Genomic DNA, 20,898 nt, shown 5'->3' on the forward strand with positions numbered 1-20,898 from the left:
GTGTTGTCTGTCCTACATATAAAAAGCCACAATGTTTTAACTGATATTTCTTACCACTGTATGGATGATAAGACCATTGGCCTTGTTTTATGGAATGACATGACACACAGCCATAACATGGGAAATTTCCCTTTTTTATCATTTCCAGCTTGCTTAGTGGTAATTCTACTCGTACCAATTTGTCTTTAATAGAAGGACATCTCTTATAGGCTATCATAGGTCTTACATTGAACTCAGGAATGTCCGGATGACAGTCTGACAAAACATGCCAGTGTTTAAAAATAATTTTATTGAGAGAAGACGAACGTCTCCCAAATTTAGAGATACATTTCAATCTTTGATCTTTATCATCTTTCCGTTTTGGACATAGACACTCATCTCTACTCTTATTTTTAACTTGATCTAATTGTTCAGCCAGGAGGGCCCTAGGATAGCCCCGTTCCTGAAATCTCTCAACCATATTTTTTTATTGAATATCCAACTTATCAGTATCAGACACCAATCTTTTGACCCTCATTAACTGACTTTTGGGTAAAGCTTTAAATACAGAGGAGGGATGATAGCTACCGTATTTATCGGCGTATAACACGCACTTTTTCTCCCTGAAAATAGGGAGAAAATCATGGGTGCGTGTTATACGCCGATATCCCACATTTACTTACCTGTCTTGAAGTGTGGGCCGGCTTCACAGCGCGCACCGCGGTACTGGAACTTAAATTTCAGGTTCCGGTTTCCGGCGGGACTGAAAGGAAGTGTGCACACTATTGTGTGCACACTTCCTTTCAGTCCCGCCGGAAACCGGAACCTGAAATTTAAGTTCCACAACCGGCGGGACTGAAAGGAAGTGTGCACACAATAGTGTGCACACTTCCTTTCAGTCCCGCCGGAAACCGGAACCTGAAATTTAAGTTCCAGTACCGCGGTGCGCGCTGTGAAGCCGGCCCACGCTTCAAGACAGGTAAGTAAATATGGGACAGAGGGAAAGTGCACTAGGGGACACTATGGGAGGGGGGACACACTATGGGAGGGGCACTATGGGAGGGGGGAAGAATACTATGGAAGGGGGGGAACACTATGGGATGAGGGGGGAACACTATGGGATGAGGGGGGAACACTATGGGATGAGGGGGGAACACTATGGAAGGGGGGGAGAATACTATGGGGGGGAGAATACTATGGAAGGGGGGGGAACCCTATGGGATGAGGGGGGGGGGAGAATACTATGGGAGGGGGGGAGAATACTATGGGAGGGGGGGAAGAATACTATGGAAAGGGGGGGGGAACACTATGGGATGAGGGGGGGGAATACTATGGGAGGGGTGGAAATTTCCTGGAATTTCCTTCTGAAAAAGAGGTGCGTGTTATACGCCGGCGCGTGTTATACGCCGATAAATACGGTATTAAAATGCAATAAGGTATTCCTGTCAAGTGGCTTCTGTGGCAAACCTAGCCACTTCAGACTATAAAACTGTGTCCTTAAAGGTTGTCCAGAACATTGCTGCCCTATTCTGTTTAATGTACTGTGCTTGCTGTATAGACATGTATCTTTGCTGGTAATTCCTATAGAATTCGTATGCTGGGAGCCGAAAGCCGCTAGCATTTACCTGGTTGTTTCACGAACAGCTGTTTTACCGAACCCACGCCCACACACTGAGGGTCGTGTGGCACCAATTACCAGATTGCAACATTGTTGCAATCGGTAATTAAGTGCGTTCCTAGGTGGCCGTCGTTCGACTACCGACCACTCGGCGGTCGGCCATCTTGGATCCTTTGTCTCCCCAGCGGTGTTTGGTCGTCGAGCGCGTGGAACTAAAAATGGCTACTCAACGACATGAACACCGCTGTACTTCCAGGCCGTTCGAGAGCTCCGGTCTTCTTCTATTGTGGTTCCCCATCGGTGTTCGGTACTTTTTAACGATTTTAATAATAAAGTGTATTTTAGTGCGGCGTTCGGTTGTTTTAGCTGGGATCTGAGCGGTACACTCACGAAATGTGCACTCAGACCCCAGCTATCTACTGAACGTCCGTTCGTGCAAATAAAGTGAATATTGTTGGAGTTATGTATTTAAATGTGAAATGCCGGTTCTGCTGCACAGAGGGATAATCCACTTAACGGTATATTCCAATGGGAGTATCCTTCTCGTGCAGCAGTGCCTGATGGGAGAAATGCTCCAAATGTTAAGTCCCCCATGTAGTTCCTTACTGTGTTACCCCTGCTATGTCAGTAAGGAAACCCCTTGCATGGGGACTTGCATAAATACTGGAAGCTGTGAATAAAGACCTCAGTTGACTCCCAGAACTGTGTTTCGTCCGGTTAATGGGGGATTTGGGTTATTTCCTTACTTTTCACCGCTGACTGTGGATTTACCTTTAATACCAGCGGAGATCGTGGGATTTAATATTGCCGCTCCGCTACAGCTTCCTAAAGACATTAATCTCAAATCTACCTTCGGTCCTTTAGTGATTAATTTATCCAAAAAAAGAAGCTCACTATAACTATGTGTCATAGTGAATTTAATGGTCCGAGAGCAAGAATTCAAAAAGAAAAAGAACTGTTCTAAGGACTCCAATGTGCCAGTCCACAACACCAGTATATCGTCGATATACCTAATCCACTTATCCACATGTCTTTTAAATAATTCATTATCATAGATCATTTTTTCTTCAATTTCAGACATATATATACCGGCGTATGTGGGTGCCACATTGGAGCCCATAGAAGGTCCTCTAAGTTGCAAATAAAAGTCTTCCTGAAAAAGAAAATAGTTGTCCTTCATAACCATTTCCAACAATTGAGTAAGAAAAAGTAAGGTTTCACCTTCAAATCCTAATGACACAAAAGCATTTTTTGCTGCCAAAAGACCCAAATCATGTTCTATAGAAGTATATAGACTGGTCACCTCAAAAGAGACCAGAGTATATACCTCAACATTTCTTACTGTCTCTAGTATTTTAATACCTCTGTTGTGTCTTTGACATACGACTTAATGTTTAATAAAAAAGGTCTTAATAGACAGTCTAAAAATTGTGCAAGGGGTGAGAGTGCCGAACCAATCCCTGCAACAATGGGCCTACCAGGAGGGCATATTAAACTGTTGTGAATCTTAGGGAACACACAAATTGTTGGTACCATCGGTGATTTTGCATATAGGAACCCATACATCTCTCGGTCAATGATTAATCTACCCAAAGCATATTTGAGTACTTTGGTGGGGACAAAATCAAGTTTTTTTATATGTCTCAACATCTTGTAATTGTCGCAATATTTCTTGTATATAATCGCTTCTGTTCTGAACCACTATAGCACCACCCTTATCCACTGCTTTAATAACCAGATCCCTATTATTTTTCAAGGAATTCAAAGATTTCAATTCACTTTTAGTTAAATTTAAAGGACCGGGGTGGTGCTTGTGGCCAGATCTAGAGGAAAATAAATGATCAACATCTCTTTGAACTAAATTAACAAATGTTTCCACCGCATGGTCATTACATGGATGATTAACAGAACTCTTTTTCTTAAAGGGAATCTCCAGTGCCAGGAAAACAATTCGTTTTCCTGGCACTGGAGGGTCCCTCTCCCTCCCACCCCCCGATCCCCAGTTACTGAAGGGGTGAAAACCCCTTCAGTCACTTACCTGAGGCAGCGACGATGTCCCTCGTCGCTGTCTCCTCCTCCGCGCCGCTCCTCATTCTTACTCCATCGGCCGGTTGGCGAGACTGATCACGCCCACCGGCCGAGGAGACCTAATGCGCATGCGCATTAGGTCTCCCCATAGGAAAGTATTGAAAACTAATTTCAATGCTTTCCTATGGGGATTTGAGCGACGCTGGAGGTCCTCACACAGCGTGAGGACGTCCAGCGACGCTCTAGCACAGATAATCTGTGCTATAGAGCAGGAAGTTCCCTCTAGTGACTGTCTAGTACACAGCCACTAGAGGTGGAGTTAACCCTGCAAGGTAATTATTGCAGTTTATAAAAAACTGCAGTAATTACACTTGCAGGGTTAAGAGTAGTGGGAGCTGGCACCCAGACCACGCCAATGGGCAGATGTGGTCTGGGTGCCTGGAGTGTCCCTTTAAGCCCAGTATCAATTAACTTAATATCTGTACTTCTTATAGGTTCCTCAGTAACAACAGGGATAACATTTTTAGAAAAAATGGCTTTAATCTGGGAGACATATGGACACTAAGACACTAGGGACACAATGTCCCCAAGTGTCTCAGTGTCCCTGGTGTAAATGAAAGGACATTCAAACGGCGAATAAAGCAACGCGAGAACACGGAGGAGGGTGAGTATTGTGGGAAAATTTATTTGACCACAAGAAATGGAGTAGACTTAAACATCTCCTTTGGTCAAAGAAGGTCAAGCATAGGTAAAATACATAAGACAAAGCAGTCCCTACATTCATTGCTGCCGCCCAGGAGTAGTAGTGGGAGTTTGAGTGCAGGTCTTAATTTTGAATGTTTGAGTAACATAATATATCTGTAGACATAGGCAAGTAATGTAATATATCCGTATTTGTGGTCAAGTAACGTACTATATCTGTAAATGTGGGCAAGTAACGTACTATGGAAAAAAAGGGACAAAGGTAGCGCCAATAATAAAAATTGTATAAAAAGATGGTTATAGGAAATAAAATAAAAAAAGTCCACAATAATGTCCAAAGTAAATATAAAATGCAACTTACAAGGAAAACAGGCCAGGTCACGGAAGGTATTCTTCTTGTGCAAAATCTTGGATCAGAAGTGGCTTGCAATTCGTGTAGACATAAAGAAATACAGAAAAATGTAATCCAATGGTACAGTATGTCCCAATCAACTTAACTGAATAATCATCAAAAAGAAATTACACCCATTACACTAGAGCTGGTGTAAGCTCTAGAAAATGTGAGTACGAGTGGTATGATCCCCACTTCAAGGATATATGAGTTGATGTAGCAATCAGGTTTCTTTACAGTATGGCAGTAATAAGACCGAAAGAAAAACAGAACTGACAAAAAATAGTGCTCTCTGTATATATTAAACCAGAAGTAAAAATAAAATAGATCTTACTCACATTTTATTGAGCACGCTGACTGTGGTATGATCTCCACCCTGGATGCTTTGGAAGGAGTTGAAGAACAGGATTCCAGGCAAAGGACAATAAAATCGGATAAAAATAAGGGAAATGGCACAATACTAAATTAAAATAGCCAAAATTGCTTTATTAAAAATGTTATATAAAATCCACAATGCGTTTAACCACACAGGGCTTTATCAAGTGGAAAGTAGATAGTCAGCCTGACAGTTTTAATAAAGGAATTTTGGCTATTTTAATTTAGAATTGTGCCATTTTCCTTATTTTTATCCCATTTTATTGTCCTTTGCCTGGCATCCTGTTCTTCAAATCCAGTGAGGATCCTTCCAAAGCATCCAGGGTGGGATGCCCCTTATACTAGAGCTGGTTTAAGCTCTGGTAAAAGTGAGTACATTTCTTTTCGTTGATTATTAAGTTTGTAGTTCTACAACATTTGGGGATCTACCTGTTGGGCAGCCTTGGTTTAGTTGATTGGAACATACTGCACCATTGGATTAATTTTTTCTGTTTTTTTTTTTTGTATGTCTACATGAATTGCAAGACACTTCTGACCCAAGTTTTCCTTGCAAGTTGCATTTTTTAAACATTTTTTATTTTTAATTCTTATAACCATCTTTTTATACAATTTTTATAGATTTTAACAGTATAAATATATTAGTGGTGCTACTTTTCTCCCTTTTTTTCCATATACTAGTCATCGGGTTTGTGAGGGAGCCCCATTGACCAAGGTTAGCTGCCCTTTCTATATTTGTTGGAGCCAGAGAGCGCTGATTCATTTCTTCTTTCTTTTAAGTAATGTACTATATCTGTAAATGTGGGCAAGGAACATAATATATTGGTTGATGTGGGCAAGTAACGTACTATATCCATAGACGTGGGCAAGTAACGTACTATATCCATAGACGTGGGCAAGTAACGTACTATATCCATAGACGTGGGCAAGTAACGTACTATATCCATAGACGTGGGCAAGTAACGTACTATATCCATAGACGTGGGCAAGTAACTTACTATATCCATAGACGTGGGCAAGTAACGTACTATATCTGTAAATGTAGGAAAGTAACATAATATATTGGTTGATGTGGGCAAGTAACGTACTATATCCATAGACGTGGGCAAGTAACGTACTATATCCATAGACGTGGGCAAGTAACATACTATATCCATAGACGTGGGCAAGTAACGTACTATATCCATAGACGTGGGCAAGTAACGTACTATATCCATAGGCGTGGGCAAGTAACGTACTATATCCATAGACGTGGGCAAGTAACGTACTATATCCATAGACGTGGGCAAGTAACGTACTATATCCATAGACGTGGGCAAGTAACGTACTATATCCATAGACGTGGGCAAGTAACGTACTGTATCCATAGATGTGGGCAAGTAACGTACTATATCCATAGACGTGGGCAAGTAACGTACTATACCTGTTGACGTGGGCAAGTGACGTACTATATCAATAGACGTGGGCAAGTAACGTACTATATCCATAGACGTGGGCAAGTAACGTACTATATCCATAGACGTGGGCAAGTAACGTACTATATCCATAGACGTGGGCAAGTAACGTACTATACCTGTTGACGTGGGCAAGTAACGTACTATATCTCTACATGTGGGCACGTAACATGCATGTCCTTTAATGTTAATTAAATTTACGCAACATGCCTGTGATTTTTATTTATTTATTTTCTAGAAAAAAGATCCAATTTGTTAAATAAGACAGAAGATTTAAATACGTTAGCGATACACCCAGGAACAAACACAGCAAGTGACTCTGGGATTTCCGATACATTTCAGGGCCCGGAACATTTCCACAGGAAACGGTAAAAAGAAATATTACTGATCTGTAAAATTCGTAATACTGGATCAAGAAAAAGATGTGACACTATCACCACTTTCAGAGCTTTGTAATAAAGTGTTTATTGTGAGATATTCCGTGTGCAGACAAAGCTTGCCGTGAAGCACTGGCAGTATAATGGGGATATAATATATACGCAGTTATTACCCGTATCATTCACTGCTGGGTTTAAATGAACAAACATGTATTCCTGATCCTATGGTGTTATAATCACCATCCAGCCTCTTGGACCCCTTGTCTCCCTAAATATAGTAACATCTTAAGTCTGCAGCTGCTGGCTCTGCCCCTGATCTGCCTGCTTGGCTTACATCATCAGAAGTTATTCTCTGAACCAATCACAATCCTTTCCTTTAGACTGTAAAGGAGGCAGATCAGGGACAGAGTCAGCACAACCTTGACCAATCAGCATCTCCTCATAGAGATGAATTGAATCAATGCATCTCTGTGAGGAAAGTTTAGTGTCTGCCTGCAGAGGGTGGAGACACAGAATGCCAGTCACACTGTGCAGCACTGCCCCAGGAAGCACTTCTAGTGGCCATCTGAGAAGTGGCCAGTGGAGGTGTCCCTAGGCTATAATGTACACACTGTCTTTTCAGTGACAAAAAGCCTGAAGAGATTATTATACTCACCAGAACAAATACAGTAAGCTGTATACTATACAATAAACTGGAGTTGTTCTTGTGACTATAGTGTCTCTTTAAGCAAGATGTGAAGCACAGGCAGTATAATGGGGATATAATATACGCAGTTATTACCTGTATCATTCACTGCAGGGTTGTAGCTTTTAATGAAGCACAGGCAATATAACTGGGATATGGGATATATATACCCATATAATTCACTGCTGGGTTCTAGCTCATTGTGAAGCACAGGCAATATAACTGGGATATAATATAGACAGTTATTACCCGTATCATTCACTGCTGGGTTCTAGCTCGTCGTGAAGTACAGGCAGTATAACTAGGATATAATATTGGCAGTTATTACCCATATCATTCACTTCTGGGTTCTAGCTCGTCATGAAGCACAGGCAGTATAACTGGGATATAATATAGGCAGTTATTACCCATATCATTCACTGCTGGGTTCTAGCTCGTCATGAAGCACAGGCAGTATAACTGGGTATAATATTGGCAGTTATTACCCATATCATTCACTGCTGGGTTCTAGCTCGTCGGAAGCACAGGCAGTATAACTGGGAAATAATATAGGCAGTTATTACCCGTATCATTCACTGCTGGGTTCTAGCTCGTTGTGAAGCACAGGCAGTAAAACGGGGATATAATATATATGCAGTTATTACCTGTATCATTCCCTGCTGGGTTCTAGCTCGTCGTGAAGCACAGGCAGTATAACAGGGATATAATATAGGCAGTTATTACCTGTATCATTCCCTGCTGGGTTCTAGCTCGTCGTGAAGCACAGGCAGTGTAACGGGGATATAATATATACGCAGTTATTACCTGTATCATTCACTGCTGGGTTCTAGCTCGTCGGAAGCACAGGCAGTATAACTGGGAAATAATATAGGCAGTTATTACCCGTATCATTCACTGCTGGGTTCTAGCTCGTTGTGAAGCACAGGCAGTAAAACGGGGATATAATATATACGCAGTTATTACCTGTATCATTCCCTGCTGGGTTCTAGCTCGTCGTGAAGCACAGGCAGTATAACTGGGAAATAATATAGGCAGTTATTACCCGTATCATTCACTGCTGGGTTCTAGCTCGTTGTGAAGCACAGGCAGTAAAACGGGGATATAATATAGGCAGTTATTACCTGTATCATTCACTGCAGGGTTCTAGCTCGTCGTGAAGCACAGGCAGTATAACGGGGATATGATATAGGCAGTTATTACCCGTATCATTCACTGCTGGGTCGTGAAGCACAGGCAGTATAACAGGGATATAATATAGGCAGTTATTACCCGTATCATCCACTGCTGGGTTCTAGCTTGTCGTGAAGCACAGGCAGTATAACGGAGATATGATATAGGCAGTTATTACCCGTATCATTCACTGCTGGGTTTAAACTCGTCGTGAAGCACAGGCAGTATAACGGGGATATGATATATATGCAGTTATTACCCGTATCATTCACTGCTGGGTTCTAGCTTGTCGTGGAGTACAGGCAGTATAACAGGGATATAATATAGGCAGTTATTACCTGTATCATTCACTGCAGGGTTGTAGCTTTTAATGAAGCACAGGCAATATAACTGGGATATGGGATATATATACCCATATCATTCACTGCTGGGTTCTAGCTCGTCGTGAAGCACAGGCAATATAACTGGGATATAATATTGGCAGTTATTACCCATATCATTCACTGCTGGGTTCTAGCTCGTCGTGGAGCACAGGCAGTATAACAGGGATATAATATAGTCAGTTATTACCTGTATCATTCACTGCAGGCTTCTAGCTCGTCGTGAAGCACAGGCAGTATAACGGGGATATAATATATACGCAGTTATTACCCGTATCATCCACTGCTGGGTTCTAACTCGTCGTGAAGCACAGGCAGTATAACGGGGATATAAAATATACGCAGTTATTACCTGTATCATTCCCTGCTGGGTTCTAGCTCGTCGGAAGCACAGGCAGTATAACGGGGATATAATATATACGCAGTTATTACCTGTATTATTCCCTGCTGGGTTCTAGCTTGTTGTGAAGCACAGGCAGTATAATGGGGATATAATATTTATGCAGTTATTACCCGTATCATTCACTGCTGGGTTCTAGCTCGTCGTGAAGCACAGGCAATATAACTGGGATATAATATAGGCAGTTATTACCCGTATCATTCACTGCTGGGTTCTAGCTCGTCGTGAAGCACAGGCAGTATAACTAGGATATAATATTGGCAGTTATGACCCATATCATTCACTTCTGGGTTCTAGCTCATCATGAAGCACAGGCAGTATAACTGGGATATAATATAGGCAGTTATTACCCATATCATTCACTGCTGGGTTCTAGCTCATCGGAAGCACAGGCAGTATAACTGGGATATAATATAGGCAGTTATTACCCGTATCATTCACTGCTGGGTTCTAGCTCGTTGTGAAGCACAGGCAGTATAACGGGGATATAATATATACGCAGTTATTACCTGTATCATTCACTGCTGGGTTCTAGCTCGTCGTGAAGCACAGGCAGTATAACGGGGATATAATATATACGCAGTTATTACCCGTATCATCCACTGCTTGGTTCTAACTCGTCGTGAAGCACAGGCAGTATAACGGGGATATAAAATATACGCAGTTATTACCTGTATCATTCCCTGCTGGGTTCTAGCTCGTCGGAAGCACAGGCAGTATAACGGGGATATAATATATACGCAGTTATTACCTGTATCATTCCCTGCTGGGTTCTAGCTTGTTGTGAAGCACAGGCAGTATAATGGGGATATAATATTTATGCAGTTATTACCCGTATCATTCACTGCTGGGTTCTAGCTCGTCGTGAAGCACAGGCAGTATAACAGGGATATAATATATACACAGTTATTACCTGTATCATTCCCTGCTGGGTTCTAGCTCGTCGTGAAGCACAGGCAGTATAACGGGGATATAATATTGGCCATTATTACCTGTATCATTCCCTGCTGGGTTCTAGCTTGTCGTGAAGCACAGGCAGTATAACGGGGATATAATATATACGCAGTTATTACCTGTATAATTACCTGCTGGGTTCTAGCTCGTCGTGAAGCTCAGGCAGTATAACGGGGATATAATATTGGCCATTATTAACTGTATCATTCACTGCTGGGTTCTAGCTCGTCATGAAGCACAGGCAGTATAACGGGGATGTAATATTGGCCATTATTATCTGTATCATTCACAGCTGGGTTCTAGCTCGTCGTGAAGCACAGGCAGTATAACGGGGATATAATATATATGCAGTTATTACCTGTATCATTACCTGCTGGGTTCTAGCTCGTTGTGAAGCACAGCCAGTATAACGGGGATATAATATAGGCAGTTATTACCCATATCATTCACTGCTGGGTTCTAGCTTGTTGTGAAGCACAGGCAGTGTAACGGGGATATAATATATACGCAGTTATTACCTGTATCATTCCCTGCTGGGTTCTAGCTCGTCGTGAAGCACAGGCAGTATAACAGGGATATAATATATACGCAGTTATTACCTGTATCATTCCCTGCTGGGTTCTAGCTCGTCGTGAAGCACAGGCAGTATAACGGGGATATAATATAGGCCATTATTACCTGTATCATTCACTGCTGGGTTCTAGCTCGTCGTGAAGCACAGGCAGTATAACAGGGATATAATATATATCAGTTATTACCTGTATCATTCCCTGCTGGGTTCTAGCTCGTCGTGAAGCACAGGCAGTATAACGGGGATATAATATAGGCCATTACTAACTCTATCATTCTCTGCTGGGTTCTAGCTCGTCGTGAAGCACAGGCAGTATAACAGGGATATAATATAGGCCATTACTAACTGTATCATTCACTGCTGGGTTCTAGTTCGTCGTGAAGCACAGGCAGTATAACGGGGATATAATATAGGCCATTACTAACTATATCATTCTCTGCTGGGTTCTAGCTCGTCGTGAAGTACAGGCAGTATAACAGGGATATAATATAGGCCATTACTAACTCTATCATTCTCTGCTGGGTTCTAGCTTGTGGTGAAGCACAGGCAGTATAACAGGGATATAATATTGGCCATTATTGCCTGTATCATTCACTGCTGGGTTCTAGCTCGCCGTGAAGCACAGGCAGTATAACGGGGATATAATATTGGCCATTACTAACTGTATCATTCACTGCTGGGTTCTAGCTCGTCGTGAAGCACAGGCAGTATAACGGGGATATAATATTGGCCATTATTACCTGTATCATTACCTGCTGGGTTCTAGCTCGTCGTGAAGCACAGGCAGTATAACGGGGATATAATATAGGCCATTACTAACTGTATCATTCACTGCTGGGTTCTAGCTCGTCGTGAAGCAAAGCCAGTATAACGGGGATATAATATTGGCCATTACTAACTGTATCATTCCCTGCTGGGTTCTAGCTTGTCGTGAAGCACAGGCAATATAACAGGGATATAATATAGGCCATTACTAACTATCATTCTCTGCTGGGTTCTAGCTCGTCGTGAAGCACAGGCAGTATAACAGGGATATAATATATACGCAGTTATTACCTGTATCATTCCCTGCTGGGTTCTAGCTTGTTGTGAAGCACAGGCAGTATAACGGGGATATAATATATACGCAGTTATTACCTGTATCATTACCTGCTGGGTTCTAGCTCGTCGTGAAGCACAGGCAGTATAACGGGGATATAATATAGGCCATTATTACCTGTATCATTCACTGCTGGGTTCTAGCTCGTCGTGAAGCACAGGCAGTATAACAGGGATATAATATATATCAGTTATTACCTGTATCATTCCCTGCTGGGTTCTAGCTCGTCGTGAAGCACAGGCAGTATAACGGGGATATAATATAGGCCATTACTAACTCTATCATTCTCTGCTGGGTTCTAGCTCGTCGTGAAGCACAGGCAGTATAACAGGGATATAATATAGGCCATTACTAACTGTATCATTCACTGCTGGGTTCTAGTTCGTCGTGAAGCACAGGCAGTATAACGGGGATATAATATAGGCCATTACTAACTATATCATTCTCTGCTGGGTTCTAGCTCGTCGTGAAGTACAGGCAGTATAACAGGGATATAATATATATCAGTTATTACCTGTATCATTCCCTGCTGGGTTCTAGCTCGTCGTGAAGCACAGGCAGTATAACGGGGATATAATATAGGCCATTACTAACTCTATCATTCTCTGCTGGGTTCTAGCTCGTCGTGAAGCACAGGCAGTATAACAGGGATATAATATAGGCCATTACTAACTGTATCATTCACTGCTGGGTTCTAGTTCGTCGTGAAGCACAGGCAGTATAACGGGGATATAATATAGGCCATTACTAACTCTATCATTCTCTGCTGGGTTCTAGCTCGTGGTGAAGCACAGGCAGTATAACAGGGATATAATATTGCCCATTATTGCCTGTATCATTCACTGCTGGGTTCTAGCTCGCCGTGAAGCACAGGCAGTATAACGGGGATATAATATTGGCCATTACTAACTGTATCATTCACTGCTGGGTTCTAGCTCGTCGTGAAGCACAGGCAGTATAACGGGGATATAATATTGGCCATTATTACCTGTATCATTACCTGCTGGGTTCTAGCTCGCCGTGAAGCTCAGGCAGTATAACGGGGATATAATATTGGCCATTATTACCTGTATCATTCACTGCTGGGTTCTAGCTCGTCGTGAAGCACAGGCAGTATAACGGGGATATAATATTGGCCATTATTACCTGTATCATTACCTGCTGGGTTCTAGCTCGTCGTGAAGCACAGGCAGTATAACGGGGATATAATATAGGCCATTACTAACTGTATCATTCACTGCTGGGTTCTAGCTCGTCGTGAAGCAAAGCCGGTATAACGGGGATATAATATTGGCCATTACTAACTGTATCATTCCCTGCTGGGTTCTAGCTTGTCGTGAAGCACAGGCAATATAACAGGGATATAATATAGGCCATTACTAACTATCATTCTCTGCTGGGTTCTAGCTCGTCGTGAAGCACAGGCAGTATAACAGGGATATAATATTGGCCATTATTGCCTGTATCATTCACTGCTGGGTTCTAGCTCGTCGTGAAGCACAGGCAGTATAACAGGGATATAATATTGGCCATTATTGCCTGTATCATTCACTGCTGGGTTCTAGCTCGTCGTGAAGCACAGGCAGTATAACAGGGATATAATATTGGCCATTATTGCCTGTATCATTCACTGCTGGGTTCTAGCTCGCCGTGAAGCACAGGCAGTATAACGGGGATATAATATTGGCCATTTCTAACTGTATCATTCACTGCTGGGTTCTAGCTCGTCGTGAAGCACAGGCAGTATAACAGGGATATAATATTGGCCATTATTACCTGTATCATTACCTGCTGGGTTCTAGCTCGTCGTGAAGCACAGGCAGTATAACGGGGATATAATATAGGCCATTACTAACTGTATCATTCACTGCTGGGTTCTAGCTCGTAGTGAAGCATAGGCCGTATAACAGGGATATAATATTGGCCATTATTGCCTGTATCATTCACTGCTGGGTTCTAGCTCGTCGTGAAGCAAAGGCAGTATAACGGGGATATAATATTGGCCATTACTAACTGTATCATTCCCTGCTGGGTTCTAGCTCGTCGTGAAGCAAAGGCAGTATAACGGGGATATAATATTGGCCATTACTAACTATCATTCTCTGCTGGGTTCTAGCTCGTCGTGAAGCACAGGCAGTATAACAGGGATATAATATTGGCCATTATTACCTGTATCATTACCTGCTGGGTTCTAGCTCGTCGTGAAGCACAGGCAGTATAACGGGGATATAATATAGGCCATTACTAACTGTATCATTCACTGCTGGGTTCTAGCTCGTAGTGAAGCATAGGCCGTATAACAGGGATATAATATTGGCCATTATTGCCTGTATCATTCACTGCTGGGTTCTAGCTCGTCGTGAAGCAAAGGCAGTATAACGGGGATATAATATTGGCCATTACTAACTGTATCATTCCCTGCTGGGTTCTAGCTCGTCGTGAAGCAAAGGCAGTATAACGGGGATATAATATTGGCCATTACTAACTATCATTCTCTGCTGGGTTCTAGCTCGTCGTGAAGCACAGGCAGTATAACAGGGATATAATTTTGGCCATTATTGCCTGTATCATTCACTGCTGGGTTCTAGCTCGTCGTGATGCACAGGCAGTATAAAGGGGATATAATATTGGCCATTATTACCTGTATCATTACCTGCTGGGTTCTAGCTCGTCGTGAAGCCCAGGCAGTATAACGGGGATATAATATAGGCCATTACTAACTGGATCATTCACTGCTGGGTTCTAGCTCGTCGTGAAGCCCAGGCAGTATAACGGGGATATAATATAGGCCATTACTAACTGTATCATTCTCTGCTGGGTTCTAGCTCGTCGTGAAGCACAGGCAGTATAACAGGGATATAATATATATGCAGTTATTACCTGTATCATTCCCTGCTGGGTTCTTGCTCGTCGTGAAGCACAGGCAGTATAACGGGGATATAATATAGGCCATTACTAACTCTATCATTCACTGCTGGGTTCTAGCTCGTCGTGAAGCACAGGCAGTATAACAGGGATATAATATATACGCAGTTACTATCTGTATCATACACTGATGGGTTTGAGGTTGAGCTGTTTAATTTTTTTTATTACAAGCTTGGCTGTAAGGAGTAGATTTCGGCAGCTGTAATGAACAAGGCGATACAACATTAACAATGCTATCCAGGGTTTCCTGTCATATCACAAGAATATTTTTAGTTTACATGAGGTGTGTTTTTTGGGGGGAGGTGGGTGAGTTTAGGGCAGCACAGGGATGTAGGTCTGCCTGAGATTGCTGGTAGTTACACTCCGATGACTCCCATTTATCTCTCAGAGATCTGGGTCCAGTTTTCACCCTGAGGATAGGAGCACCCCAATTTGTACTAACAATAATGCTAACTCCTGCTTACCAGGCAGATCATGTTAATTATATCTAATTACAGGGCACATTCCAAGCTTTAGTAGTAAAAAAAAAAAAAAAAAAAAAAGAAAAACTGTGTTTTGTTCTGTGATTTTTACCACTTTCTATGTTTTTTCTTTAGAAGTGAACATTTCTTATTTCCCATTGGTTCCGAGACTCAGAGTGTAAACCGCAGTAATCAGGTAATTAGACCGTGGTTGTGCAATCACACTGGGGGGAATTCTGTGTGCAACTTTCCAAAACTGGTCCAATCGCCATGGAAATCTCCCCCATTGTATCCATCAACATATTGTTTTATGTGTTTGATATATTCACAGTTTGCGGATAATTCCTTCAGAACTTTACCCGAGCCTGCACAATACCACGCTCCACCGACCCCCCCACTGCTGACGATGTTTCCCCCAATCAAGTCTCTTCCCACAGAGGGCACGCGGCATGGTACGTTCTGACTCTTTTCTTTCAGACTCACTGACTAAGCAATGTGGGTTGCACAGCTTGTGTGCCAGGCCCAGTTCAGTGAATTATGTTGTACTGTTATAAATAGGGAGATGCTTATCTTTAATTGAGATTATTAAACATGATATCAGTTCAAAGCCTTCATTTAACAGTTACCATCACAAGCTCCAAAAATGTCATTCATTGCCATAGGTTCCACTAATTGCTCCCCAAGCAATATGCAGACATTGTGGGAATGAGCAAGAGGCGACTGATCTCTTCCAGGATATACTGGGCCCCAGGGAGGCCCAGATAACACTTTTTACTATTGTGGTGAGGAGCTACTGAAGGAGTTTTTTAAAGAAGATTTAGCCACAGTTTAGCATGTTTACACAATATTACATATAAATCACGTTAATCAATGTGGCGGACCACCTGGCACCCTGACTGAATTCCTCCGCCAATCACTGCTTCCTTAGTGCTTTCCAAGTACCACAAGCACCACACCAGACATCAGCACTGTAGTCCTCACATCCAGCGTTACGGCTTTACTGAGGTCTTGCTGTCCTCCACCTACCCTGGATCCAAAACCAGTATCCAGCTTCCAGTGGATAGACCTTTCCTCCAAGAGAGTGTAGCAATATGCTCTTAAAAGAGCAAGTGATTATAACCCCAGGGAATTATAGTGATATAGCAATCCCCAGGGTAGATACAGCCATTGCCCCCAAGCATGAGATGAGACTCTATGTTGAGGGTAAGCAGGAATTTGCCTATTGGCAGGTCCCCATGCAAGGGACACTCCCCTCTGGACCTGAGAGTAAACCACAGTAGAAACAAATACACAATTACATTGGCTCTCAGATCCAGGACACTCCCATACATAATAAGATAATCCCTCCCCTGTGCCTGGAAGATAATTGGATCAGGAACGGTACTAACTTAATTATCTCCTGACACAAAAACACACATTTCAGCAGTACCCTGTAAGTGCCCTTACAACCCATGGAAACCCCATAAACGTCACTTCCCCTTGATAGGCCTGATCTGGGTGACCAACATTTCCAAAAATAATCCAGATCGGTTCAGGGGTTCGGGATTTCCATGCAGGTCATATTTTGACTGACTGCACATGAGGCTCCTGCCCAAAAGAGTTCCATGAAATCAGGCTGTGCGGTCGGTCTCTTTGGGGAGTACTCAATACAGTCAAAATACCTCGTTCGGGAGCTTGCTCCCACTGAACGCCACTCTTCCCATACAAATCCAGCTGAACTTATGTAGAGATGGAAGTCCCAGCGGTGTTCACATCATCAAGTGTTTGATTATAGTTCCATGCACTCGACAACCAAACACTGCTGTATGTGTTTGCGGCTAAAAGTGGCCGCCGCCACCACGTGTTCGCACATATGAATGACGGCCACCCAGCTAACCACTTAGAACGTTGAGGTTGGCGAGGTCAATAAGGTTAATAAGCAGCACACGACTGTTCTGGGTGGTCGGTCCATTCGACAGTTCATTCTGTATACGAACAGCATTAGTCTAATCTGTTCGGTAAGCCCCATATACCAAACCATATAAGTCCAAAAGGCACAAACAGTGCCTTTAGCCAAGGTTTATCACAGGGGCCATAGTCCTGGGGCAGGAGGCTGGAAAGCAGGCTCCTCCAAAAGCCCGTGGCGAGGTTCTGTTCACCACAATAAAAAACAGAGAATCTGAGGGCAAAAGCTTAGAGGAACTCCATAGCTTGCCATTCGGTTAATCCCCGACCCCGTTCAGGTCTCAAAATAGTTCAGAGAGAACTTGCTGGCATTTTGGTTCTGGACGTCCCTTATGTGTGCAATCAGTCTGATGTGCCTTGGAACTTTCTCTCTCTATTGGCACAAGGGGCAAAAACTATTTAGAGACCTGAGCGGGGAGTAACCGAAGGACAAGCTACTGAGTTCCTCTAAGCTTTTGTCCTTTTTCAGAGTTCTCATATTCTTTATAATTACATAGTTACATAGCTGAAAAGAGGCATGTGTCCATCAATTTCAGCGTTCCTCACATATGTTTTTGCTATTGATCCAGAAGAAGGCAAAAAAAAACAGTCTGAAGCTCTTCCAATTTTGCAACAAACTAGGAAAAAAATTCCTTCTTGACCCCAAAATAGCAGTCAGATGTCTCCTTGGATCAAGCAGCTATTACCCCACTAATTAGAAATTATATCCCTGTATGTTATGTTTTTGGAAGTTTTTATCCAATTGCTGTTTAAACATCTGTATGCACTCTGATAAAACCACCTCTTCAGGCAGAGAATTCCATATCCTTATTGCTCTTACTGTAAAAAAACCTTTTCTTTGCCTTAGATTAAATCTCCTTTCTTCCAGCCTAAATGTGTGACCTTGTGTCCTATGTATAGCCCTGTTTATGAATAGATTTCCAGATAATGAATTGTACTTGCCCCTAATATATTTGTATAATGTTATCATATCCCCTCTGAGGCGCAGTTTTTCCAAACTAAACAGATTTACATTTTTTAACCTTTCTTCGTAACTAAAATGCTTCATTCCTTTTATCAATTTTGTAGCTCGTCTCTGCACTTTTTCTAGTGCCATGATATCCTTCTTTAGATTTAAATCACGTTTATAATTCATTATTTATGGGTAACTTTGTTTTAAGCTTGCCTGAGTTAACAAGTTTTATTTTTTACACAAATATATTTTTATCTTATTAGAAGAAACTCTTCTTGAACAGTTAGAGAAAGTAAAAGAAGAAAGGGTGAAGTTGGAGAGATCCAGAGAAGAACTGATCAAAAAAACAAAGTCACTATTGGAACAATACAAACTGCGACGCCATCAAGGTGCGAAATTCCTGTTGCCAGCCGCGCATTCCCCAATAATAGAGCGTGGAACTTCCTGCCACGATCCACACATTTCCCAATAACCGAGCATGGAACCTCCTTCCACGATTCACACATTTCCCAAAAACAGTGTGGAACCTCCTGCCACTATCCACACATTCGCCAATAACAGAGTGTGGAACCTCCTGCCACCAGCCACACATTCCCCAGTAGCAGAGCGTGGAACCTCCTACCACAAGTCACACATTCTCCAATAACAGAGTGTGGAACCTCCTGTTGCCAGCCACGCATTTCCCAATAACAGAGCGTAGAACCTCCTACAGCGAGCCACACATTCCCCAATTACAGAGTGTGGAAATTCCTGCCACCCACCACACATGTGTACCTCAAAAACAGTGCGTGGAACCTCGTTTCATGAGCCACTTATTCCCCAGTAACAGAGTGTGGAACCTCACGCCACCAGTGGCGCATTCCCCAATAACAGAGCGTGGAACCTCCTACCACGAGCCACAGATCCCTTCCATAACAGAGCGTGGAACCTCCAGCCACCAGCCGCACATTTCCCAATAATAAAGTGTGGAAACTCCTGCCACCAGCCACACATTCCTAAATAACAGTGTGTGGAACCTCTGTAATGAAATATGACATGATATTCACACAGCCTCAATGTTGTTGCATGGACAGGGTGGGGATATGGCAGCCGTGGTGCTATGGGTGGCAGTGCTGAGCGTGGACAGGATGGGAGTATGGCAGTTAGAGCGCTGTCTGTGGACATGGTGGGAGTATGTCAGTTAGAGCGCTGTCTGTGGACATGGTGAGAGTATGGCAGTTAGAGCGCTGTCTGTGGACATAGTTGGAGTATGGCAGTTAGAGCGCTGTCTGTGGAAATGGTGGGAGTATAGCAGTTAGAGCGCTGTCTGTGGACATGGTGGGTGTGGCAAACCTAGCCACTTCAGATTATGCTGTTATATGTCTAAGGGTTGTCCTAGAAAAGCTGGTCAAATTCTGTGAGTTCATGTATTCGCTTATAACTGTAATAGAGGGCATTCGTATGCTAGCGGCACGAAAGTCGCTAGCATTTATATGGTAGTTTCACGAACAGTGTCTTTCAACACTGTTCGTGAAACGAACAAAGTACTGAATGGAAGTCCACACACAGGGGGTCGTGTGGCTCCCATTAACCGATTACAACATTGTATTAATCAGCTGCTAATTGATTCCCAGGGTGGCCGTCGTTTGGATACCGACAATGCGGCGGCGGCCATCTTGGATTCCCTTTTAGCCCAGCGGTGTTTGGTCGTCGAGTGCCTGGAACTAAAATCGGCTACTCGACAGCACGAACACCGCTGGACTTCCAGGCCGTTCGGGAGCACCGGTCTTTCGGTACTTTCTTCCAACCTATGTATTCGTGACTTTTCTGAAGAGCTGATGTTAAAATGTATTTCATGCGGCGTTCGGTTATTTATGCTGGGATGTGAGCACAAAGTGTGCGCTCAGACCCCAGCTATCTGCCAAACGGTCATTCGGTACAATGGCACGAATAAAATATAAGTTACAGATTTTTATGTGAAAAGCCGGTTCTGCTGTACGGAGGGATAATTCACTTAACAGGATATTCTTGTGGGAGTTTCCCTCTCGTACAGCAGTGCATGGTGGGAGAAATGTCCTGCATGTTCAGTTCCCCATGTAGTCCCCTACTGTAATACCCCTGTAAAGTGATTAAGGAAACCCCTTGCATGGGGAACCACATAAATACTAGAGCTTGTAAATAAAATCGTCAGTTGACTCCCAGAACTGTGTTTCGTCCGGTTACTGGGGGATTTGGGATATTGCCTTCATTTCCAGCGCTTTCCTTGGATTACTTTCTTTTACCAGCGGAGATATTAGGATTTAATATTGCAGCTCCGCTACAGTGGGAGTATGGCAGTTAGAGCGCTGTCTCTGGACATGGTGGGAGTATGGCAGTTAGAGCGCTGTCTCTGGACATGGTGGGAGTATGGCAGTTAGAGTGCTGTCCATGGGCATGGTGGGAGTGCTGTCCGTGGGC

The 20,898-nt window shown here is 43.0% G+C and overlaps 1 protein-coding gene across 3 annotated transcripts in view; it reads left to right on the forward strand.

Annotated features, from left to right (window-relative positions):
* Nucleotides 1–20,898, forward strand: part of SPATA1 (spermatogenesis associated 1) — a 124,677-nt gene that overhangs the window by 96,118 nt on the left and 7,661 nt on the right. For 2 of the 3 annotated variants that reach the window (XM_063427623.1, XM_063427626.1), the window contains 4 exons: nt 6,783–6,912; nt 15,702–15,762; nt 15,898–16,018; nt 18,726–18,851. In XM_063427623.1, the coding sequence (XP_063283693.1) occupies nt 6,783–6,912; nt 15,702–15,762; nt 15,898–16,018; nt 18,726–18,851 (438 nt within the window). The remainder of the gene's footprint in view (nt 1–6,782; nt 6,913–15,701; nt 15,763–15,897; nt 16,019–18,725; nt 18,852–20,898) is intronic. The other variant, XM_063427624.1, reaches the window with a different exon arrangement.

The sequence above is a fragment of the Pelobates fuscus genome, chromosome 7, assembly GCF_036172605.1.
Source record: "Pelobates fuscus isolate aPelFus1 chromosome 7, aPelFus1.pri, whole genome shotgun sequence".
In the NCBI taxonomy this organism is placed as follows: Eukaryota; Metazoa; Chordata; class Amphibia; order Anura; family Pelobatidae; genus Pelobates; species Pelobates fuscus.